The following is a 26,497-nucleotide window of genomic DNA, read 5'->3' as shown; positions in this document are numbered from 1 at the left end:
GAAACTCGAATTGATTGCTGTATACTAGAAACAAATGGCTGTCTGCAACAACTGGCCACTCCCAAACCCCTCCTATTTATTTCCCAGCCAGGGAGGGGTTGGGTAGTGTCTGCGTCTGCCTCTCCCTGAGAGCCGGCTTATTGCTTTCCTTTGCTCTCCTCTCTTTTCCTCTCTGCACATACACACATCTGTGATGGGCTCCATTTGTTCCTCCCCCTCTCTCATCTTGGCCCTGAAGACAGCTGTATACTCCACTTGGGGGAGTATACAAGGCCCTGGCTCTGCTTCTGCTTCTGATGCTGTTTCCTTATCAAAGCCTTCCAAAGGCTCTGAAGCTAGCCCAGGCTCTCCTTCCACCTCCCTCCACCTCTGCAATTGAGGCAATGTATCAAAAACAATCTGTAAAAGTAACAGGCCACAACAGCACCATCCCTGACTGGGGTAGCAACCTTTTTTTCTCCACTCATGGTCATTCTGTTTCTATTTAGGTAAGGAAATGTTTCTGAAACAGTGACCTATTGCGGCATGGGTTGTTTTGTGTAATTCAAGTCAATTCAGAATAGAGCTGAAACAGACCTTGGAGATCTTCTAGTTCAACCCTCTGCTTAAGCAGGAAACCCTATACCATTTCAGACAAGTGGTTGTTTAGCCTCTTCTTAAAAACCTCCAGTGAAGTACCCACAACTTCTGAAGGCAAGTTGTTCCACTGGTTAATTGTTCTCACTGTTAAGAAGTTTCTCCTTAATTCAAGGTTGCTTCTCTCTTTGATTAGTTTCCAGGCATTGTTTGTTCTCCTCCCCACTGGTGCTTTGGAAAATAAGTTGACCCTCTTTTCTTTATCGCAGCCCCTCAAATACTGGAATCCTGCTATCATGTCACCCCTTCTTTTCTCTAGACAGCTGTACCCAAATCCTGCTCAACTGTTCATCTGTTTTAGTCTTCAGGCCTTTAATCATCTTAGCTGCTATTCTCTGAACTTTTTCCAAAGTCTCAATATCTTTTTTGTAATGTGGTGACCAAAACTGGATGCAGTATCCAGCTGTGGTCTTACTAAGCTTTTATAAAGTGCTACTAATACTTCACATGATTTTGATTCTATGCCTCTGGTTATATAATCAAGAAGTGTATTAGTATTTGAAAATTGAAATTTTAGAATTTGAAAATTGAAAAATTTAAAGTTGAAAAAAGAATCTAAAATTGAAAAAAAAAGTTGAAAGTTGAAAAAAAAGTTTTAAAAATTGAAAATAGAATTGAAAAATTGAAAAAAATTGAAAAAATATTTTTTAAAGAAGTTCAGAGATTTTAAAAATTGACAAAAGTTCTTGGTCCTTTATGAAGTGATTTGCATTTGTTTTTTTCTGGAAATTAAAGTAATGCTATTTTAGGAAGTGAGTTGTAATAGCCAAACTTGTTTTTCTACTGCTCATATTCCAACTACAGGAAAAGTGACTACTCTTAAACACAAACAGAAAGATCATTAGAGAGGGGAGACATGATAGCAGTGTTCCAATATTTGAGAGGTCAAGCTATTTCCATGGCACCCGAAGGCCAGACAAGGAATAATGGATGGAAGCTGATCAATGAGAGATTCAACCTAGAAATAAGGAGAAATTTTCTGACAATGAGAACAATCAACCAATGGAACAGAAGTTGCCTTCGGAAGTTGTGGGAACTTCATCACTGGAAACTGTGAGGTTGGACTGTTATTTATGCTATTGCAAATGGAAGAGATGGGTTTTGGAGAAAGATTTATTAAGGCAATTGAGGCAATATATCATAAACAATTTGCAAAAGTAATGATAAATGGAGATTTGACAGATCATATCAATATTAAAAAAGGAACCAGACAAGGACGTCCTCTGTTGCCATTGTTATTTGTATTGATTTTGGAAGTATTAAACAGAAATGTTAGAAAAAACAAAGAAATAAAGGAAATCAAAATAAAAAAGGAGGAATATAAATTACAAGCATTTGCAGATGATCTGGTCTTTATATTGGAAGAACCATTGGAAACAGCATCTAAATTGATAGAAAAGATTGAAGACTATGGACAGGTAGCAGGATTAAAAATAAATAAAGATAAAACTAGGATTTTAGTTAAGAATATGACGGAAAAACAAAGGAAAGAACTGACAGACAGATTGAATATCCAGATCACAAAGTGAAATATTTGGGAATACAGCTGACAGCAAGATGTGGAACATTAAAGGAGTATTATTATAATAAATTAAAACAACAGATTGTGACAGATCTGGAAAAATGGGGAAAATCTACAATTATCATAGAATACCATAGAATACCTTTATTGTCATTGCATTCTACAAATACAATGAAATTTGAAAGCTGTGGTGCCCCAAACACCACATCACAATCACACTACTGAGTATTTAAAAATTAAAATAATTAAAATAATAATAATAATAATTAAAAACCTAGTCTAAAACATATCTAAAACATTAAGTAAGTTAATAGTTTTAAAATGCCACTATATACATAGGACTAAATCACAAATGCACTGTTTGATTCAAGACTGCCTTGGAAAAGAAACTGTTTCTCAATCTATTACTCCTCATTTTAAGGCACCTATAATGCCTCCCTGATGGTAACAGTTCGAAATATGAATGTCCAGGATGAGAATGGTCTGTGGAGATTTTTAGTGCTCTAGAGAGGAGTCTGGTCTTCGCAATCTCTTCCAAAGAAGAAAGAGAGCAACCGATGTTTTTTTGTGCTGTGTTTATAACTCTCTGGAGCATCTTCTTATCCACTACAGAGCATCCAGCATACCACACCATTACACAGTATGCCAAAATTATCTCTAGTAGGGAAAATATCTACAATTAAAATGAATATACTACCAAGGATATTATATTTGTTTCAGATAATTCCAATTAAACTAGTCAAAGAATACTTTGACGACTTAAACAAAATAATGTTGAAATATAATGTTGAAATATATATATGGCAGGGAAAGAAGACAAGAATTAAATTAAAATTGTTACAGGATGCTAGAATGAGAGGAGGTTTTGGACTACCCAATTGGGAATTATACTACCAGGCAGTTACATTGACATGGGCGAAAGAATGGATTGTTTTGAGAAATAGTGGATTGTTAACACTGGAAGGTCATGATTTACAATTGGGGTGGCATGGTATAAGAAAAGCAAAGTACATGGGTATTTTAGGAGACATTATATTCGAGGTGCTTTATTGTCAACATGGGAGAAAATAAGGAAACATTATATGAAAATACTAGTCTGGTTATCAACAATAGAGGCATATGCATATCCAATTGATTTTAAAATGGAACATATAGTTAAATATACTGAAATTTTAAAGGGTGAACTCAAAACAAAGCAAGAATTAGATGAACAAGAGATAACGATGAATTGGAATTCATATGTGCAAATACATTTTAGATATGATAAAGATAGTAAGATAGAAAGATAGAAAGAATTTACTGAATTAGATAAAATCTTAACAGATACTGAGGAGAGGATGATCAAAAAACTATATAGTTATTTACTAGGAGTGAAACTAGAAGAAGAACAATTTAAAGAAACAATGATTGCTTGGGGGGGGGATTTTGGATATGGGATAGATCTAGAAAAATGGCAGAAATTATGGACTAAAAACTATAAACTAACAATGTCAACAGCATATAAAGAGAATTTGTATAAGATGTTTTACAGGTGGCATCTACCCCCAGCAGGAATAGCAAAGATGTTCAAGGATAAATCGGCAAAGTGTTGGAAATGTCATCAGATACCTGGATCATATTACCATATGTGGTGGACATGTGTGGCAGCTAAAAGATATTGAACTAAAATACATACATGGCTGGAAAAAATGACAAAAAAGCACATAGACTTGAAACCAGAGACATTTTTATTGGGAATTTAACCTGAAGGTTACAACAGAGAATTGACATACCTGATTATTAATGTTTTAACTGCAGCTAGAATTGTATTTGCCCAAAATTGGAAAAATGAGAAAATTCCGATAGAGGAGGAGGTGATTAAGAAAATAATGGAATGTGCAGAAATGAGTAGATTAACATTAGCAATCAGAGAGCAAGAAGAAAAAGAGTATTATAAGATATGGGATTTATTTTACCAATGGTTAGATAGAAAGGTAGGAAACTGAAGTATAATACAATAGCAATGATAAGTTACAATTGATTATTTTGGAATGAATTATAACATGAATAAAAATTAGTAAGAACTGAGATTTGCTCAAAAGGATAATGTGGATTTGAAATTAAATTCTTATGATGATGTAATAATAGTATAATATGATATGGAAAGTTAATTAATGCAATAAGAATGTAAACCTAAGAGGAAAAGACTATAGATATTGTGCACAAGAAATATGTACCAACCGACACACTGTATAATTGAAAGAGGGTTTTATTTGTTGTTTTATGTTTATGTTTGTTGTTAAAAAAATTTAAAAAATGAAAAAAAAGAGATTGGACTGCCATTTGTCAGAAATTGTGTAGGATCTCCTGCTTGGGCGGGGGGTTGGACTAGATGACCTACAAGATTCCTTCCAACTCTGTTAATCTAATTAAACATATGACTTGTGTGCATATACAGTGTCCAGAGAGCACATGAAAAAGAGTGCATATACAGACTGGATACACTTAATTTCAGGTGATGCAACTTGAAAGTGCTAGTCTTTTCCTTTTTTTTTCTTTTTGAGTATAAAAAAGAATTTATTTAATATTCATACATTTAAAAACAAACAAATATGTATGTATGTATGTATGTATCTTTGTATGTATGGTAATCAGCTTTGTTCAGGTATTTTCCCACGTCATTATAGTTGTGCTTTTAAAATTGTAGCAACGTTCAAACACCATACAGAAGCCTGATGATGGCAGATGAGATTCTGCCGAAACGTTGCTACAACTTTAAAAGCACAACTATAATGATGTGGGAAAATACCCAAACAAAGCTGAATACCATACACACACACACACACATATAGATTTTACAGCGCATGTTGAGCAATGATTACATTTGTTTTTTCCCTATCATTGACATGTTCTACCTTGTTAAAGTAATTTCTTCGTTATTTTAATGTTTTAATTTCTCTATGTGCTTTATAATTAAACACATGTCTCCTTTATTTCACTAACTTGTCCAACTAACAGATGTTACCTTTTCTTTAACCACTCATACCAAATATTCCATACTTTCACTATCTTTGTTATTTTTTAATAATTTGGTTAGGCTGTCCATCTCAGCACTGTGGTCTTTTCCAAGTGGCTAATTTTAGCTAGCTTTGATAACAGGGAATCCTTTTGTGGCCTAATTCTTAGTTTTTTAAATTTGCATTGTGTCAGTTTGCCACATCAAAAGATGCCACATCAGAAAATAATTTAGAACTGTTCAATCTGGGAGGGATTTACCCCACTTTCAGCAATGTTTCTAGTTAATTCTTCTCCTAATGCATATATGATCAAAATCTGCAGTTCATACATTAAATGCTCTTTTAAAACCTGCTTAGAGTAAAGGAGGGATCTAGTTATGGCTTTTGTGAGAAAATTTGTTAAGTAGAGTTTCCTTTTGCTATATAGCTTAATCTATATTCAGCTATATACAAGAGCTGCGGTGGTGCAGCAAGCTACTACGGCTGCCTGCAATTTGGCAGTTGGAATTTCATCAAGTTCAGCTTTCCATCCTTCCAATGTGGGTAAAATGAGAACCCAGATTGTTGGGGGCAATATGCTGACTTTGTAAACCACTTAGAGAGGGCTGAAAAAGCACTGTGAAGGGGTATATAAGTCTAAGTGCTATTGTAAACAGTAGATCAAAACCTGGCTACATTTAAAAAATGGATGACAATTTTGCAAAAGAAGACTTTTGAGAAAAGAATTTTGCAAGTGGAGCCTCCTTTTATTGAGAAATGAAGCTCAGGTTTTCTGCCCTGAAAAGTAGAGCCGTGAGAACCAATGTCAAACCATGGCCTCAAACTGGCGCTCATATGCCCGTCAAAGAAATCCACATCCCAGAAATGGACAAATGGACATATTTCACATTTGGTCATTCAAGAATCAAGATTTTATTGCCCCTTTCCCATTTCAAAATGCACCTGGTCAAAAGTTGGGCAGTGTTTGTGATATGAAATTGGCATTATCTGAATAAAAGAGAATGTTTAATCCTTCACCTGAAGCTGTTAGACTATATACACAAACAGGAGCAAGCAATTGCCTGTTTAATTATCCTTGATGGACATAGAAGCAAAGACAAAGATACATCTGAATAGTCTTTAAAGGTAAAGCTACCAGATCTGGGCTGCAAGCATCTAGTTAACCACCATATGGCAGCAAGGAGATACCCAAAAAAATCTTAGCTTTTGGTCATTCAAGAATCAAGATTTTATTGCCCCTTTCCCATTTCAAAATGCACCTGGTCAAAAGTTGGGCAGTGTTTGTGATATGAAATTGGCATTATCTGAATAAAAGAGAATGTTTAATCCTTCACCTGAAGCTGTTAGACTATATACACAAACAGGAGCAAGCAATTGCCTGTTTAATTATCCTTGATGGACATAGAAGCAAAGACAAAGATACATCTGAATAGTCTTTAAAGGTAAAGCTACCAGATCTGGGCTGCAAGCATCTAGTTAACCACCATATGGCAGCAAGGAGATACCCAAAAAAATCTTAGCTTTTTCCTATCACCTAGTAGTCACTTCAAATTTTGCTGTTCTATTCTTGTAGGACTAACTGAGAAAGCCGTGGGAAGAAAAGAAAGTGCATAGGAGCTTAGTAGAGTGGCTGCTCCATCAAGGAGGTAGGCTGAAAGCAGAGTGATTTAAAAGGTCTTGCTCTTTTAAACTACCATTAGTTGTCTATTGCAAACTTTATGCACGGAATCTTTTAAAGCACCAGGTTGATGCCTGTCAGAAGGGGAGAGGGAAAGTTAAAAGCTGACACAAATATTGAGAATATAATTATAACTTTTAAAGTTATTTTTAGTAATGGGATTGTGAGTCCTCAAAAAATCTAGAAGTCAAAAAATTCCTCTTTCCCTTCAAGAAATTAAAGACAATATATTTTCACATCAAAAATGATGTATCAGAAAGTGAGCAGCATAAAAAATAATCTTAGAAAAGAATAGTTGCTGAATAGTTGCTGATTCGGGATTCAAATGACAAAAAAAATCTTTCATTTTACAACTAAGCTCCACAAGCCACGCAAAATGTCCTATGTCAGTCTTGGGCAGTATTTGGAGTTGAAAATTGGTCTTGCCAATCAGTATATGGCCTTGAAGCAATCCAGCAGGGGACGGGGAATCATATTTTCTTTAAATCCATGCAAATCCAATAGTAGTTCCAGTCCGGCTGTTCCACACACTGCTCAGATGAATAGCTATGAATAGCTTAATGAAAGTGTTACTGGCTGTTTTGTTAAAGCATGTATAAGCCAAAAAAAGTTTTTGACTCTTCAGAATTTACCAATGCAGGGTCAGAGACACTCACATACACACTGTCCTGCCTGGAAAGGTTGAATAAGGCCCCCATATAGCTACTTTTGCCCCACATGTGCTTTGTCACACAATAGTTCATCTTTCTGTTCTCCATCAGGACTTGATTGTCAGGATAAGATGGATTTCTTTTGAAAACCATGTGGTCAAGTGGCTGGGAAGTGCAGGTCTGGCCTCGGAAGAACACTTTGGAATAAATAAAATACAGCCCAGTTTCATCAATCACTAGACCCCTGTTCTTGTACTGGACCCCAGAGAGAAAGGCATGTCCATGGGTAGTCTCCCACTCCAGGGGATGAGATTGCTGAATTGCTTTGCCTAGAGAAACATGAAATATCATGATGAAAATAGGAGTGATTTCATGCAATCAGTAGCATTTGCTCTGGGATCCCATTCCCCTATCAGATTAGGTGCTAGACATTTCCACATTTCTTCCTTTCTTCAGATCAAATAATCTTGTTACTCCCAAGTGGATCCTTCTCCTGGCTGCTTTGTTTCTTGCTTCAAATATCTCGACTCACTCCTAGTTATTATGCTTAACTCTTGTTATAAGCATATTATCTGCATCTCACAGCATCCACAGCAACTTGCACTAGTTTTGACCTCAGTTGAAATGCTCCAAATAGCAATCCATTGCATACTAGATTATTGCCATGCCATGATTGCTTAGACCACAGGTGTCAAACTCACCACATCATTTTGCTGTCATGTGACATTTCATGACATTTTCCCCATTCGCAGAGCTGGGGTGGGCATGGCCCATATGTGACACATCCAGCCCATTGACTGACAGTTTGACACCTCTGCACTTAGACAATATTCAGAAAGGAATCCTTTTGTTTACCCGTATTTGGTAGAATCTTCATGTGTAGAGTGGGTCACTTATTGCAACATTCAGCTGACCCCAAAGATTCGTGTACAGGCCATTTGTAGAATGGGAACAGGATGGGGAGGAAAATATGCTGTTAACACTCTGAAATTGCCTTTTTTCAATAGAGTACAAAGGCTGATCTTCTGCATGGGGAGTAAAGTGTCAGTATAGTGAACATCCTTTCTTTCTAGGACAACTTGTTGCAAGCTTTTTAAAAGGATGTGGAATGTTAAAAGGTAACAAAAATAGCTTGTTCTTCTATTGGTTGGCATGGGTCATCCCGGAGTGGGATTCTACTGGTTCAGATTGGTTCGGGTGAACCAGTAGTTCCATTGAGCATTTGGCTGTTGCCTTCTGGTACTTTGGAAAACAGATTGACCTCCTCTTTTTGTGGCAGCCTCTCAAATAGTGGAAGACTATTTCACATCACCTCAGTCCTTCTCTTTGTTAGAATAAACATGCCTAGTTCCTACAACCATTCATTGTTCAGTTTAACCTGCAGTCCCCTAATTATCATTATTGCCTTTCTCTGCACTGTTTCTAAAGTCTCAAATTTGTTTTTGTATTGTGACCAGAACTGGATGTAGTATTCCAAGTATGGTCAAGATAAGAATGTTAGGCAACATCCTGCTCCTCTGAGGTAGAAGCTTCTCACTTTCCTTGGCAAACATGCAGAGGATCTTTGGTTGCAGATTTTAAAAGCCCATACTTTTGTCAAATCTGTTCCTGGGAAAACTCCTTCGGGTTTGGAATTGTTCCTTGGTGGGTTATTTTATGAAAAACATGGCAATATTTATACTGTATGATGTTGAAAGGCCTTTGACTCTTGAACTTTGCTGACCTGATGGCCAGGCTAACAATTTGACAACAAACCAAGGGCAAGGTTTCAAACACACTTCTACAAAGGGAACAAAGCTCTCCGGGAGTAAGGTGGGGGAGTAGGGGAAGAGAATTAGATACATCAGCAATCTGTGTTTTTGATGCCTACCTGTTAAATGTGCACTCCTCTTGACTTTCTTTTCTGTTGTTTTGTTCAGAGCTCCTACATTGCAGCAGAAAACAAAAAAAGTAGTTCATGACTGTTTGGTGCCATTAGGAAGATGATTTAGAATATAAACAGAGAGAAAGTAGAAACCTCAAGATGGAACCTAATTGGATTCTGTCTCATCATAAAGCAGTCTTCTAAAGAGGCCAAAACTTGATTTCCCAAAAAAGCTCAAATAACTTGATATACTGTATATCAAGTATGAACTGGTCTAAACTAAGAAATGTTATGCATTCCAGTAAAATTAAATTGGCATGTTCTGCCAAAACCAACTTCATAACAGCACAAACTCCAGTGAAAAATATTTACTAACAAGTCATCTAGTTATGAAAAGCCATACACTTATATTTTTAAGGTATCATAAATAGAGCAGTTTGCATGACATTAAAGAATGACAAATAAATGTGAATTTTTCAAAAAAATCATCCAGACTTTCAGATTCATATCTGAAAACCTGTGATATTAATATGGATGAATTTTTACAGAAACCTGGTCCAGATGGATCAGTAATAAAGGCTTTTATTTAGAACAAAAGAAACAAATTCTTCAAAGAAAATGCTGCAAATGTTAATTGTTGCCTGGGCCAAAAGAAATGAAGGATTATGTACTAAGGCTTTAAGTTGTTTTATATAAATTCAGAGTGGTATTTTTTATCTTTACTTTTCTAGGTAACTTATCTGATCAGGAAAAGGTGAGCCAGACACAGTAATCGTTTAGAAGGATTTCAGATGTATTGAGAAGCATGGAACAGGAACCATTCTGATGAGGATAACATATCCAGTTTGGTAGAAAGAGACTGTGTGGTTTAAGAACAGTTGCTACCAAGTGCAGCGGGAATCAAGAACATCAACAATGTAATAGCTATAGAAATTAAATGAGTGGGTGAGTGAATTAATGAATAAAATTATTATTATTTAAATGTGATGGATATAACAGAGCAACAGAAATCTTGCCCTTTTAAATGTGCAAAAGTTATAGAAGGGTGGGGCTTTGATTACCTCTGCCATTTTAATGATTCCCTCCACAGATGTCCCTGATTCTTATTGCTGAGTTTGTGAAACTAAGAGTGGGATTTTATATTAAAATTTGACTCTGAAAATTGGGCAACAGGTGGATTTTTTTCCTTTCACAAGGAGTTTGCATGAAGTGGAAAAGCCCCGTTCTGTACTGTAGTACTTTATAAATGTTCCCTAAAGTCTTTGGACTTGCCTTCTTGTCTTATTTTATTTTTTTGCCTATATAAGCCTGCATCAGTTGTTTCCTAACCAAGACTCAATAATGGGAGGATAATAACATGTGCAAAGCTATGAAGTGAAATTCAGATATATTACCAGGAAACACAATCTTTCAATAGGAAACACAATTTTTAATTTGTACCTTCCCAATCTTCACAGAACTAGGAGTTCTCACCTGTCAGCATATCAGGAGATGGAGGGACACAGCCAGAGCTGGAAAACTGTGAAAGCAAGAAACATACACATATATTTGAAAAGAAAACCACCCCACAAAGTTTACATAGCTGGGTAAGCTTCTGTAACTCCAGAACCATTTTCCCAACTTGAGAAGATATCTGGTGTACTTTCCCCCTACTTCAAATTGAGATGTTACCTGTTGAAGTTTCTTTTGCAGGTGGAAGATCTGAAACATTGCCAGACCAATCCCCATGATGGCAAGGAGAATCAGCAAAAATACCACCAGGAAACAAAGATGTGTACCAACTCCTTGATTTTGTCTATGCCTTTTCCTCTCTGGCACAGGCAATGGTAAGCAATTGTCCTGATCTGCCACAATTCCACTGGAATGGTACAATCCCATTTGAGGAGCACAGTCAGAGCTTGAAAGAGCACTATTGTTTGTCCAGAAGATCTGGGGATAACCACAATACTGATTCTGTTGCATGACTGAAAGATGCATAAGCTGAGTCTTTGGAGTCCTCTCTCACAGTTGCTCAGATAATCTTAGATGCTGTGTCATCAAAATGCTCTCTTCCTGTACTGTATCTCCATTCAGCAACTGCACCCAAGCTGAAAAACCTTGGGGTTGACTGCTGAAAACCTCACAAAGCTTCCGCCCGCTGTTGTGATGCTAGATAATTCACATTCACAAAGAAGTGCTTTGAAATCGCCCCCAAACCACCCTCAAGTGGTATTATCCCTAAAATAAACTTAATATTTTTCAAATAGTCATCTTTTGCAAAACAAAAACAAAACAAAGCAACTTTTGGCCTCTACGATCCCACTCCCAAACAAAACAACTCTTTCCAGCCCTGCCCAACTGGTCCCACCAACCTTTCATAACTCTACTTATTGTGAGCCTTCCAAGAATTTTGTGGAGTAAGACTAAAGTGAGGTTGCCAATTGTAGGGAGACTTGTAACAAAAAAGGACCAGAAAGAGCTTTACATGCAACTTAATTTTAACTTTCATTCTACATATACTGAAAATTCAGTACAGTACCCAAGTCATAAGGGAAGTTGTATGAACTAGTTAACTGAATTACTACAGTTCATAGATTTTGGATGATAATCAAAAGGAAATTAGATGTTAAAAGCCTGCTACAACATTCTTTGTGGAAACGTGAATAGGTAAGTGGGTAACACACATGGGCCCCCAGGGCTCTGATGATATGTAATTATAGAATAGTTCCTGGGTCAGTATCACCTTGATTGTTAGCTTCATATACAGTATAACAAGCTGGTGAATAAGACCCAATAAACTACTTTTGTGCAGTTTCAGTGGATTCATACTAGCTACAAGAAGTGGTGGGTGTGTTCTAAATTTCACTTGAGATTTCCATTGCATTAAAAGTGAGCTAGTCTTTTCAGCTGCAACCATTGGATGGAAAAAGACATGTTTCATATTTTAGACATAATATAATGGCTATAATCAACAGGTTACACATCTTCTTGTTGACCTAATAGTTGTTTACTCAGTTTGGTTAGATTTGTGGAACGTACTGTAAGTAACTGCAGGGACTGGTAGACACAACATGCTAAGCTAAAATGAGATTGGCTACACCAATCTCAAGTGGTTTGGTGTATCATACAAAGACAGCCAATGTTGTCATTAGTTTGAAATCTCTTGTATCTTCTCAATTCTAGTCAAGAATTATTTTTTTTAGTTTTCTTAAATTAGGGCTAAGATGTGTTTCTAGTTATGTAAAAAAATAATGGCAAAATATTGGTTAACTGAGCATTTTAATGATATAATACTGTCAAATAAAACTTTCTGATACTGTCAGTTTTGTCCCAGCTTGGGCATTTAGGAACGAAAGACCCTCATTTGTAGCGAAAGTATACTTTTACTAAAGCCAAGTAGTTACAGAATAAACAAGGCTGAATGTGAATATTCCTACTCAAATGCCTTTTCCTCATTTCCCGGGTCCTCCACCCTTGACCAGTTCATGAGTGTCCAATAATATGCATATCTGGCATTTTGGTAAAAGCTTTGAGGTTTGGCACCATTTTGATGTAGTTTTGTATTCCGTTCTCATGCTTATATACTTGGATGCACTGGTCTGTTCTGGATTGGCACCTCTGTTTTCTGTTTTCCTATCATCCCTCCCCCCACATTCCCATTCTCCCCATTCCTGAATTTTATGGCAGGATGCCTGCAAAGTGAAGCAGGTTGAAGCGTTCATGATGGCAGATCTGACAAATACTTTAATAATGTTTTTTTAATAAATCAAAACAATCATTTTTAAACACTGTTTTGATACTTCACAATGCATTATCACTCAGATGCTTGGTGCCAGATAATTTTTATTTTTGGGAAAATAGAATAATAACTCTGCAGAATACAGGGCATTCAGAAAGTATTTAGTTCACTTCACTTTTGTCTATTTTGTAATATTGCAGCCTGATTCTATAGTTGCTAAAATTCATTTTTTTCTCATTAATTGACACAGTATCCCATAATGACAAAGTGAAAACACTCAGTATCCCATGTTTTCTGGCTCAATTGAAAAAAGTGTTTTCTGGCTGAATTGAGTTCCACCACCATTTCTGACACCTTGGGCTAACTCCTCAGGGACAGCTCAGATCTGAAAATGAAGTAGTTTTTCAATGTTTCTGACCCAGGGGAACATTAATATGTGTTTCTTTTCCAAAATTTAGTTTGGTCTCAAAAAGTTTTCTGACTGAATTGAGTTCTACCAACCATTTTGAAATATTGCCTCCTCAGGGAAAGGTCAGATTTGAAAATAAGGTGGTTATTCAGCGTTTCATACTGAGGGGAAAATGAATATGTGTGTGTTTTCAAAATCTAAGCTCTGTCTCACATGTTTCTGACTGAATTGAGTTCCACCAACCATTTTGAGATATGCCTTGGGCTAACTTCTCAGGGAAAGCTCACATACAGAAATGAAGTGGTTTTTCATCGATTCTGACTCAGGGGAACATGAGTATATGTTTCCTTTCCCAAACTGAGCTCTTTCAAAAGTGAACTTTTCTGGTTGAATTCTACCACGGTTTCTGATATGCCATGGTCTAACTCCTCAGGGAAAGGTCAGATCCAGGGGTGGGATTCTACCGGTTCTATAGAACCCCTTGTTAACTTTCTAAGCAGTTTGGAGAACTGGTAGTGAGAAACAATCTCTGTTTGTTTTTTTCCACCCTTATTACATTTTTGGCAGACAGACTAGACTTGCTGTCTCCGGAGCTTGTAAGGCTTGGCTTTCTTAAAGGGGAATATTTTTACACTGCTGTTGGGAGGAAATACTTCCCTGGACAATCAGCACTTTGAAGAAATCATTGAATAATGAAGCAAAGCTTTTAGTGACAGGGAACCAAGATGAGTGACATTCAGCAACGCTTCTTGGCTAGCTAGAAGGATTGACATTCAAATGTGAGTTTACATACCCTTTCTGAGTTTTGGTCTAAAACTGGTTTTTGGTGAAGCTTAATTCTGTGCTTGGTGAAGTTTAATCCTGTGTTTATTGATGGGATAATTTTCCCTATAGCTTCAACAAGCAACAGCTACTGTTGTGATTTAATTATTTGTATTGTGTTTGAATTTTTTCTTGCCTCATGGTTTCTTTTTCTACTTGGGGAGGGGGTCTTCCTTCACTGCTTTAATACTATCTGGCACTGTCCTTTTGGGGTATACTTCCAAGAGGCAGGATGTAATCTTGGCACTGATTTTTTTTACTGCCTTTCTGGGGGGCATGTGATCTTTCCTTAAATCTGGGTGATTTCCTTAGGATATCTTGTGAGGTGAGTGAGACCAGCTGGTATTTTTAAATGGTGCAAATGGATCTAAGGATTACTTTTCCTGGGTCTGCTTTTTCTGGAGAGCTTAAATGACCTCTCTGCTAAAGAGTTTCTTTATGAGCAAGAGTTGGCTGTTTGATAGTTATCACTGCATTTTAAATATATTCATTCCTCAAGGTGCTCTGGCAATCTGCCTGATTTGTAACTCCGGCTTGCAGGTATTTTTAATCTAATGATTAGTATTTGCAAGCAAAGAAGCTTTTTGTATTTTTGTACAGGTAATCCTTGACATACAACAGTTAATTTAGTGACCATTCAAAGTTACAATGACACTGAAAAAAAGTGACATGACCATTTTTCACACTTATGACTGTTGCAGCATAACTGCAACTGTTCTCGGTTCTAATCTGGTTCAATAGCTTGTGATCCAATGTAAGAAGGATGTTGAGGAACAAAGAGTGAAAGGGTGCAGAAGTATTCATCCAGAATTGAAGGTTGAGCTCCTGAGGAGAAGAAGCATCTTTGGGACTGAAACTCATGTACTGTAGATACAATCACTTGGGTCTAGGAAGGGTCACCAATCTGAAATGTTAAAGGCTGCGTGATTCTGCAAGCCTCAGTAGAGTGGTTTCTTCTTTCTTTCTTTCTCTCTCTCTCTCTCTCTTTCTTTCTTTCTTTCTTTTTTTTTTCTTTCTTCTTTCTTTCTTTCTTTCTTTCTTTCTTTCTTTCTTTCTTTCTTTCTTTCTTTCTTTCTTTCTTTCTTTCTTTCTTTCTTTCTTTCTCCCTCCCTCTTTCTCTTTCTCTGCATTTCATCTGGGCTGTTTTTATTCTATGATACTGTAGAACTGGGGTTGCTCTGAGCATCTGGTTTCTAAGCTGCCTCATTTGTTTCTGTTGATTGCATGTATTTTTTTAAAGACCCTGCACAAAGATTAAAAAGCACAGTCCCTGCCTGCAGGCTTATTCTCTGAGAGGCAGAGTACAATAGAACAGGGCCAAACTGGGAGAATCCCACTCCTGGTGGGGGGTATGTGTGTGTTTCAGGTGGGCTTCCTAGCTTTAGAAGGAAAGAGGGAAGGAGGAAGGGACAGAAAGAGAGAGAGAGAAAGAGGGAGAAAGGGAGGGGGCAGAGAGAAAGAGAGGGGGATACAGAAAGAGAGAGAGAAAGAGAGGGAGAGAGGGGGGAGAGAAAGCAAGTGGGAGAGAAAGAGAGAAGGAAGATACAAGGAAGAAAAGAAAAAGAAAAGGGAATGAAAGAGAAAGGGAGAGAGAAAGGAAGAAAGGGGGTGGAAGGAAGGGGCAGAAACAAAGGGAAAGAAAGAAAGAAGAAGGAAGGAAGGAAAGGAAGGAAGGAAGGAAGGGAGGGAGGGAGGGAGGGAGGGAGGGAGGGAGGAGGGAGGAAGGGAGGGAGGGAGGGAGGGAGGGAGGGAGGGAGGAAGGAAGGAAGGAAGGAAGGAAGGAAGGAAGGAAGGAAGGAAGGAAGGAAGGAAGGAAAGAAGGAAGAGGGAGGGAGGGAGGAGAAAGTAAATGAGATATATGGATGGATAGATAAATACATGGAAGGAGGGAGGGAAGGAGAGAGAAAAAAGGAGAGGAAGGAAGAACATAAACCCTGGCTTCAGAAGACTTTGAAGCAGCACAGCAATCTACGGCTGGCCTGCAAGGTCATCTAGTCCAACCCCCTGATCCAGCAGGAGATCCTTACAGAATCAAAGAATCAAAGAAGGTTAGAAGGGTGTGTGTGTGTGTGTGTGTGTGTGTGAGAAAACACCAAAAACAGCCAAGTAGCTCTGTGGAGGTCAGTGGTAAATTAGAACACTTGGTAAGCAACTGGCCATTAAGCGAGGACCTGGTCATTAAGCGAGGACCACTTACATTTGGTTTCCAGTCATATGGCCACCTGCCCGGGCCTCGTCCTGCCCTCTCCAGGGCTCCCCAGGCCTTGGAAACTGGCAAAAAACACTTGCTAAGCAACTGGCTGTTAAGCGAGGACCTGGTCATTAAGCAAGGACCACTTACATTTGGCTTGCCAGTCACATGGCCACCTGGGCACACTCACTCCAGTCACATGACCACCTAGCCATGCCCAGTCAGTAAGCCACTCCCATCCAAGTCACATGACCACCAAGCCACACCCACAAATTAGGCCATGCCCACAGAACCGGTTTGTTAAGAAATTTGAATCCTACCCCTGGTCGGATCTGAACATGAAGAGGTTTTTCAGCGTTTCTGAACCAGGGAAACATGAATTAGATTCAGAATGTAATCATTGTGTCAAAAGTGAAATTTTCTGGCTGAATTGAATTCTACCAACCTTTTTGAGATATACTTTGGTATTCTGCCTGTCCTGTACAAATACTGTACAAATACCGTACAAAGGCAGATAGATCAACTCCACAAAGCATCCACACAAAGTCTTTTTTATTGGTTCATCAGGCATCCTGTCAACTCACATTTATGACGAGGTTCTTCTTAATGTCCAATCCTTTGCATATCTGAATTGTGGTGTAGGAAGATCATAAAGTCTCAACCCCATGACTACATGGTATGGTGGCTTCAACAGTGAGGGAGCCTCCCCCAACCCAACAAGGGTCAATTTAGTGACCAATCAGGATTACAGATGTAACCACATGACATGGACTACGTTTCCCAGGATACCTTAACTACATTTACCATGATGCATTCCCTTAAAGGGACAGCTCACAAATCCTAACTATCCCAAATCCCATTAACTCTAAACAGTCTGGACAGCACACTCCACGCCTGGAATTGTAAGTTCCACTAACTAAGTAAAGAGCAATTAACTAAGATAAACAGTAAAGAGTAATACTAACTGAATAGCAGATAACTATATAACTAAATAAACAGTTTGCTATATAACTAAGAGAAACAGTAAATAGCAATAAAGCATCAAACAAAACAAAGCATGCAAAGCTTGAGGTTCAATCTTCAAGTTCAGCCTTTCTCCGCAGCAACACAAGGTCGGTGATTGGTCTGGTATAGAGCTTCTTGGTGCAAGTCTGCTGGTCACCTCTGGCGGCCTTTTAAGGTGGACAGGTACTTTTGGTGCCAATGGTGAAAGTAGTCACTTCTGGCGGCCTTTTAGGGTTGACAGGTACTCTTGGTGCCAACGGTGAAAGTCTGGTTGCTTCTGGTGGCCTTTTAGGGTGGACAAGTACTCTTTTTTTTTTTTTTTTGAAAATTTTATTGATTTTTTAAAAAACAAACACAAACAAACAAAACATAGAACATAAAAACATAAAACATCTTTTTTGAAAGCAGCATGATCCCGGGTTACATCTCTTCGTACAGATACAAATTCAAGTTCATGCTCATTTTTATATACCATTCCATATCTTATTACCATTCTACATTTTCTATATAGCTTCTCCCCTCTTTTAACTTTCTTAATTTTATTTTATTTATTTCATCTCAATTCAAATCATTGTACTTATATTCTTTGTCTGTCCTGTTTCAGCTGTCTATTATCTTTTCTCTTTAAACAAAATTTCTCCTGTAATCACTGATTGGAGTATGACGCCTTTATATCTTTCCCCTAAAATTATAACACTTAATATAATACATAACTTCCGTTCGGATTCTGCTTGGTACATTCTAAAACTACACACTGTATTTTAAAAAAAGAAAAAAATTATAAATATATAATATAATTAAAACAACAATCCATACCGATTCAATTCTATCATTAATATTAATATTTATTTAAATCTTAAACATTTTACATATTACTTTTCAAATAAATATCATACTTCTATGGGAACACTTATAAACTTTCCATAGTTACTTCCCCCCCACTTCACTTATATTTTATAAAACATTGAGTAGTTAAAATGTTCCCATTCCTTCCTAATTCAATTCTCTCATTTATTTCATTTCATTTATTTTGTTCACAAAAGTTTCCCTGAATTACACTGACTATTTTATCCCACTTTTTAATCATATATTGTTTCCAATTTTCTAACATTATTTCTATTACAAATATAACCATACAATCTTATGTACCTTTACAGAATCCCTTTTTCAGTTAAATTTTCACCCATTATCTCTGAATAAGTCCTGTTTCTTTACATCTTGCTCCAAACCTTTGTAACTTCTCTTCCCTTCCTTTTTCCCTTTCTTCTTCTCTCTCCCCTTTTTACCCCCTTGTCTCTCCACCTCCATTTCCCTCTTCTGTATTCGCCTTTTCTGTTGCTTTCCAACATTATATCCACTTTTCACATTATTTTTCCCTTTTTTGGCTGTTTTTTTGAGTCTTAAATTCTCCATTCTCTTTCCCACCCCTTTCCCCTTTCTTCCCCAGATAGAGTTACTTGTTCATTAAAGATGGCTTCTTCTTTGTCCCAATCTTCTTGTTGCGCAGTCTTTTCTTGTTGTTTCTTGTAGACACAGATCACCATTTCTAAGAATTGAAAAATGGAGCCAAAGGAGCCCTTCCCTTCTTGTGCCTCTTCTTTATATTTTTTAAATTCCATTTTCAATTCATCCAAAAGTGATGCCATTGTAGATTTTTTTTAAACAACCACCCAATTGTTTTTAGTCATTCAAATATAGTTTCCAGAAATCCCAAAGTCACCAAGCAATCCAAATACACACAAGCTGTTTCTTTTAACACTTTCTTCTTTTTTCACTTTCTCTTCATGGGGTTACTATTTAGTTGCAAAGTTCCAGTTAAAATGTATCTTTTAGAAGTCTTATTAAGATTTAACTTTAGATTCTTTTGAATTCCAGGCAGACTCCTCCTTCCAAATCCTGCCCTTATTCTTTTCCCACTTATTCCCTTCCCACTTATAGCAAAAAAATGATTTTTTAGTGTTCAGAAATCTTTATTGTCCCTTTGGCATTTAATTATATTTCCAGTTTAATTACCTATTGGTGCCAAAGTGGATTTTTCTGATTTCTTATTCAGCTCTCTTCGTTGTCAACGTAAGGAAGGAGAGTGAAGAAGAAAAAAACTTTTGCTTTTCACTTTCATTCGCTGGTTCCGACTCTTCTTTGGGAGCGATGTATCTTTTATAAAATTTAAATTCCAGGGTACCTTAGTTGTTGCTTTTTATCCCGGTCAGCCAAAACTTTCACTTCTTAACTTCCTCCTGCACTTTCTTTTCCGGTTGAGTGCTTCTTTGAGGTGGCCATTTTTGACCGTCGCTCTTACCACCTTCGGGAAAGGGAATTTGGCCAGTTGAGGAGGAGAGATGCAGCTCTCCTCGATCCTGCTGGTGCTCCCCCATCTTCACCACCTCTATGGGGTGGCTTAGCCCCAAAGCCAGCTGGTTTGGGGCGCTCCAGCGGCGAGCCCGAAACCGCGCACGATCATGGATTCCTGCCTGCCGCCGAAGCCCTGCAAACCGGAAGTCCAGGGTGGACAAGTACTCTTGGTGCCAACAGTGAAAGTCTGGCGGTCTTTTAGGGTTGGAGTGGTACTCTTACTTCCACTGTGTCAAAGGGCATCGGGAAGCTGTTGGAAAGGGTGTTGCGGAGGCATATGAGCATCTTAGTGGATGTCTGGTGGTTGCTGGCAGCTGTTTAGGGTGTCCTAGCAAAAGTGTACTGGTCGCCAGTGGCCTTTTAGGATGGAATGGCATTCTTGTTTACGATGGTGCTAAAGGGCGTCAGAAGGCTGTCAGAATGGATAGTGCTAAGGCATCTGCCTGGGTTGGAGCCTGCATCTGATCAACACGACAAGTCCTGAGATTCCCCAACCCAGGTCTCTCTTGAAGGCAAAGGGTGAGTATCTTGGGCCTCTGACTACTTCAGTGTGCACTAAGGCATCAGGGGCATCGAATCCCAGTAAGAGCAAAATCTTGGCTTCAGGATCTATGGCGGGAAATAGATGATCCATATGCTTCAGGTGAGGTATGTTGCTAGCTACTTCTGGTGTTGCAATGTGTGCAGTCATCTGGTATCCCGTTCCATTCCAACACGGGCAGCAGTAGGAACTGGGAACTTCCATCTAATGACTCTATACAGAGTCCAATAGCTTCCCTCCCCACCGTGCGTCTTGGTGCGATGCACGTTGATATCGTGAAGTGCACTTCTTCCTTCTGAACATCAAAGAGGTCAAAGAATGCGGACCTGGCTAGTGAGGATTTGTTTCATTACTTTGGCCAACAATGGGAAGATGCAGATTAAGCCAGAAAATAGGATGTTTGAAAGTCTCTTGCGTAAAAGGAGAAGGGGGGGAATTCTTGCCCCTCTCTATGTTTTACAAATTGGTTCTTTCTGAGTTAGGAGTTGTAATTTGAGACACAGCACTTCTTTCACTGAAGAGAAAAGGGGGGTGAATTTGCCCCTTTCTGCCGACATGATGCTAGGTTTGAGGAACAAAGGAATAGCATGCACATTTACTCCTGGCTTCAAAACATCTTTGTCTTTATCTTTTTTCTTTATCTTTATCCAAGAATCAAGATTAATATCTTCCTACTATTCTGCCTGTCCTGTACAAATACTGTACAAATCAACTCCACAAAGCATCCACACAAAATCTTTTTTATTGGTTCATCAGGCATCCTGTCAACTCACATTTATGATGAGGTTCTTCTTAATGTCCAATCCTTTGCATATCTGAATTGTGGTGTAGGAAGTGGCCAGGGCCGAGGAGCCGATGGAGTTGGGTGCGATCCGACCTCATTTGACGGCCCAAGAACGCACACGGAGATTCCAGGGAGGCTTATGCCTATATTGTGGGGGGCCTGGACATTTTGCAAATCCCTGTCCTGTTAAACGACGGGGGGCACGCAAGCCAGTGCCCGAATCGAAACTTGATCAGTTGGGAAACGGGGCAGGCCCGGCCTTGGGAAAACCCTAGGTCGGGCACGTATCAACCAACCACCCAAAGTAGCGGAGGTGGACTCTGGACCCCCTCGCCATTTACTTCTAGACACTCGGGTTTTCTTGCCGTCCCGGTCGGAGGGGATTCCTGCAATTGCATTGGTGGACTCGGGGGCTACGACCAGTTTCATGGACCAGGCCTTTGCAACTCATTTTGACGTCCCCTTGGTTGCGGTGGAGCCTCCAATCAAGGTGAAAACGATTGATGGGCGGGAACTTCGTGCTGGGCCCATTCATTTCACTACCCAGCCATTGCGCCTGGTTATTGGGGACCATGAGGAGGCAATTAGTTTCTACATCACTTATTACTTATTACTTTGTTTGTCCAGGTGAGACATAACATGCATGTATTTTCAAAATCTGAACTCTGTGTCAAAAGAGAAGCTTTCTGGTTGAACTGAATTCTACCAATTCTGACCCAGGGAAATATTAGTACACGTTTCTCCAAAACTGTGTCAAAAGTGTAGTTTTCTGGGTGAATCGAGTTCTACCTCCAATTGTGAGTTATTTCTTGGGCTAACTCCTCAAGGAAAGGTCAGATCTGAAAATGAAGTGGTTTTTTGGCGTTTCTGACCCAGGGGAACATTAATGTGCATGTGTTTTCAAAATCTGAGTCTGTCTCAAAAGTTCACCCAGTTTTCTGGGTGAATTGAGTTCTACCTGCAATTGTGGGTTATGTTATGTTTTTATTGAAATTGGCTACTAGCTCACAGATAAGAGCTAGAGATTAACTCACTCCCAAGCCAATTGTAGTACAAGGGGAAACCCATTATAAGTAAAGAAAATATTAGACTCTAGATAGGGGTTGCTTACAATACCTAATCCATTGGAAGGGGTACCCTCTGTCTGATGCTACTTGAGTGAAATGTTGGGAAGTGGATAGGTTGGTGAAGCAATTTAACGAGAAGTTCTCTGGTAAGCCAAAAGGCCCCAAAAGGTGGGGGTGGGGACGGTTAGAGAGTATTAGTCCCCATTGCTAAGCTCCTGTCACTTGTTTCATTTCAGGACATTCTCATCGCTTGAGGGGAGGCAGCCTATCATCCCCAGGTCCATCTTGGGACAGATTTTCAGGGCTGCCATAGTGGGAGATGGGCAAGTTGTGGGAATAGGAGAGTAGCGAAGGGAGTTTAACCATAAGAACATTCTTTTACAAGAGATCAAGGAAAACCTGGAGGGGAATGACCAGGGTTTGGCAGCAGCTGAGACAGGAGATTGATTGGTTCATGTGACGTGAAGGTCACTAAATGGGCCAGGGTGTGAGTTTTAGTATGTATGGGGGGGGGGAATGCAGCAATTCAGATTCAAGTTTTCCCCAGATGACTTCTCTAATAAATTCTTTTCAACATGACTTCTCTAATAAATTCTTACTGTGATAGACTTTGTCTCAGAGTTCTAAATTGTATTGAGGGTTTATTTGGAATGCTGACATTAAGTAGTATTTAACCCTTGATAATCTATGCATAGATGAAGGGAATTGTCTTTCTTTTCTCAGAATAACACTGGGGCAGCCAAACGTGATTTGGCCAATTGAATAAAACCCCATTGCAAATATTTGTCAATAAAGGCCTTGGTTTCATCTAGTTCCCTTGCAGTAATGGAGTATAATTTAGGCTTGGTTAGCTTGGTCCCCCAATAATATCTCTATAGAGTAATCAGTGGCCCAGGGAGGGGGAAGCATATCTGAGTCCTTTTCACTGAAAATGTTCTGACCCAGCTCCCAAACAGAACAAGTGTCAGTTCCAGACCACCAGATTGCCCGGGGCTACCATTTGGGTGGGGAGGAGTGGCCAGCTGGGACATGTGCCATGCCATACTGCCTTTTGGGTGGGGGAGGAGCTGCCAGCTGGGATGCACATTCATCACTGCCAATGGCCACCCCAGGCGCACTCCTGCCTACTGTGCAGATGGCATGTCTCAGGGATCCTGCTGCGCCCACGGAGCCATCAGATGGCCAGTGGAGGTCTGGACTTTGACTACAGCTGATTCATGGCAGAACAGCTGATATTGGATCACGAGCAGGTACACGGAGCTGGGCATGCTGGCCCAAGTTGGGCACCTGGGGCATTGCAGGACCACAGTGGCCATATCGGCAGCAAACAATAGGTGGGAAGGGAAGGGGGTAGGACCACAGGGTGGGGTGGAGCACAATATAAGGGGTGGTGAAGTAAACCATGGTAGCACAGACTGATTATTTTATGGTTGGTCACTCCATGCTGGGTTCGCTTTTATCAGATAAAAGTTACCACACCAAACTGTGTTGCTGGATTTTCTTGACATGGGACTCTGGAACACAACAGGAAGTCTGTGCTACCTTCAACTCCAATACATCAAGGGGAGGGGGGCAGAGCTGATGTTGTGGTGACACAACGGACTTCCCTGGAGCTCCTGGGGGAATCTGTCAATATTCTGACTGCTGGTGGTCCAATTTGGACCTAAATCATCTTGGAGGGATGATAACTGAGGAGGGGATGCTCTGTTGATCCCAGGGACATTGCAAAGTCCCTGGTTGATCCAGAGGAAGCCTTCCAAGCTGGCAGGAAAGGAAAGAGGCCATTGCGAGTGGCTATAAGGCTGGGGCAGCTGCTGACAGGAAGAACCAAGGAGAAGTGTGATCATGCTGGGTGAGAACAATATAATTTTAATACATTAAAGGAACAGCCCCCTGGGAAGAACGGAGTGAAGAGAAAAGCCAAAAACAGAGGTAGAGGTGGATTAATACCCCCCCGGAAGAAAGCGGTGAGGAAAGCTTTTTCCAGCGCAAATTGGGAAAGGAAGTAACTAATGAAGGATTTGTGAATGTATAGCAACTTTTAAACTGGACTGGACTTATTGGACTTACTGGACTAAATTTAGAAAGAATAAGAAGTGATAGTTGGACTCCTTTTTTCCTGACTTTTTTATTCTCCTTTTTATTTATTTATTTAACTATAAATTTTGAAGAATTTAAAACAATAAGGGACTGCTACAGAAAGGAGAAAAGAGAAACCAGTGCAACAGTGTCATCTAAAGGCCAAAGTGAAAATAGAAGACAGAAGGGAGAAAGGGGATTACATGAACTTGACAGTATGAGAAAAGAAAAATAAAGTTACTTTGTTTACAGACAGAGAGTGGAAACACTGAGAATTTTCATTTTAAAACAGTGTAGATCTTGGAAATTAAAAAGAAACAAACTAGACAAAAGGGAACAGAAGATCAAAATACTCCCTTTTCTCCTGGACTGCTTCAGTTTTTTTTCTTTCTTTTTTGAAGAACATTGTAGAAATTACAGTGCACTGTAGAAATTACTATTGGGAAAAATAATTGATGGCTGGACTTTGAAAGCTGGTGGCCTAATGAGGATTATAACTGGATATTTTGAAATTTTACTTTTTACTCTCATCTTTATTTTTTTTATATTACTATACTACTACACTACTTAGATTTTTCATTTTTCTGGTTACCCCATTACCACATCTCCTTTTTAAATTTTCTAAAAAATTTCTTATTTTTTCTCTCTTCTTTTTTATCATAACATTGTTTTACCTTACTCCTTTTTGTATTTTTCCTTTTTTTAAATTTATTACAAATATGACTTGGATTAAGGTATAGAAGAACCTGAAGAAAGGAATCTGGGTGGGGATTGATTTCCAACTGCAATCTCCCTTTGGATTATAATTGATTTTCTTCTTAGACCTCTACAAGAAGGACTATAAAAAGACTGTAAAAATTAAATATCTTGAAATGAAGAAAACAACATCTGCACCATCCTCTCCTTCTCTTCAGCTGCTTCGAGCCCTGCTGGACAGAGATCTCTGGATGCCATGCTACAACAGGAAAAGGCTATCTCAATGCAAGCAGAGATTAAAATGATTCTACAAGCTCTCCAAGAACAAATAGGGAGAGTGGAAGAGAAAGTAGGGAATGTAGAAGAAAAGGTTGAGACTGTCCAGCAATTGATGATGAAAAATGAAGAAGGTATGCAAAAAATAGAGAGAGCAGACATAACAGAAAAAGAGTAGGAGAGATTGATTACTGATTGACATTAGCTGATCAGATTATGGAGAAAACAATACTTTCACTGGAGATGGATTGCGCTGACTATTATTTAAGATTTCAGAATATAGAGGAAGAAAAGGGAGAAAACCTAGCAGAGATAATGGCAGACTTGTTGGCAGGTGACTAAAGAAAAAGCGATGGCAGATATAGATGAAATATTTAGAGTTCAGACTAGATATGCACTGAGAGATAAATTGCCAAGAGAGATACATGTGAGATTCACAAAGAAAGCTATAAGAACAGAAATCCTACAGAAAGTGAGAGTCGATCCACTGAAATACAAAAGGAAAGGAATAATAGTCTTGAAGCAAATCCCAAGAGTTAGAAATGTAAGGAACAAATATCAATTTGTGACAAAGTGCTTCATCAAAAGAGATATTAATTTTAGATGGCTAATACCAGAGGGAATAATGGTGACTTGGCAGGAAAAGAGACATATGAGGAGATTCTAACTAAGTCCCCAGTGCTATGGATTACAACAAACAAAGGAAAGAAGCGGCAGCGCTGAAAAAGGAGATGAGGTAAAAGAGCGGGATTTTAAATAAACTAAGGAATGGGGGGGACCCTCTCCTTTCAATCTTCCTAACTAATTTATGCTCACTTGCTAACAAGATGGATGAAATACTCCTTTTAAATTGATGCAATTCTGATTTCTACAACTCAGTAGTTCTCTGTTTTACTGAAACCTGGCTTAATGCAGAAATTCATGATGACAACAGCATATATATCCCAGGATTTCAGATATTTAGATCAGACAGAATTGAAGGGACATCAGGTAAAAGGAAGTGTGGAGGATTATGTTTATATATCAACAACAGTTGGTCTCAGGATATAACTATAATATATAAATTCTGTGATGAAAATTTAGAGTCTTTACATATCAACTGCAAGCCATTTTATTCTCCATGTGAGTTCTCCTCATTTCTCCTAATAGATGTTCCTCCACAAGCTTGTGTAAACAAGACATTACAAACTCTAGCTGATCAAATTATGGAG

At 38.7% G+C, this 26,497-nt stretch overlaps 1 protein-coding gene across 1 annotated transcript; it reads right to left on the bottom strand.

Annotated features, from left to right (window-relative positions):
* Nucleotides 1-6,394: 6,394 nt before the first annotated feature.
* Nucleotides 6,395-11,436, bottom strand: FASLG (Fas ligand). The gene is made up of 4 exons (XM_026681833.2): nucleotides 11,018-11,436; nucleotides 10,820-10,865; nucleotides 9,353-9,406; nucleotides 6,395-7,811 (listed from the first exon to the last, which is right to left on the bottom strand). The coding sequence occupies exons 1-4, from the start codon at nucleotides 11,321-11,323 to the stop codon at nucleotides 7,417-7,419; spliced, it is 801 nt and encodes a 266-aa protein (XP_026537618.2). The 5' UTR covers nucleotides 11,324-11,436; the 3' UTR covers nucleotides 6,395-7,416.
* Nucleotides 11,437-26,497: the final 15,061 nt, after the last annotated feature.

The sequence above is a fragment of the Notechis scutatus genome, chromosome 3 (assembly GCF_049901735.1).
Source record: "Notechis scutatus isolate UNSWTSFEM ecotype Mainland chromosome 3, rNotScu1.2, whole genome shotgun sequence".
In the NCBI taxonomy this organism is placed as follows: Eukaryota; Metazoa; Chordata; class Lepidosauria; order Squamata; family Elapidae; genus Notechis; species Notechis scutatus.
Note: the sequence above shows the minus strand (reverse complement) of the source record. Positions and strands in the feature narration are given on the sequence as shown.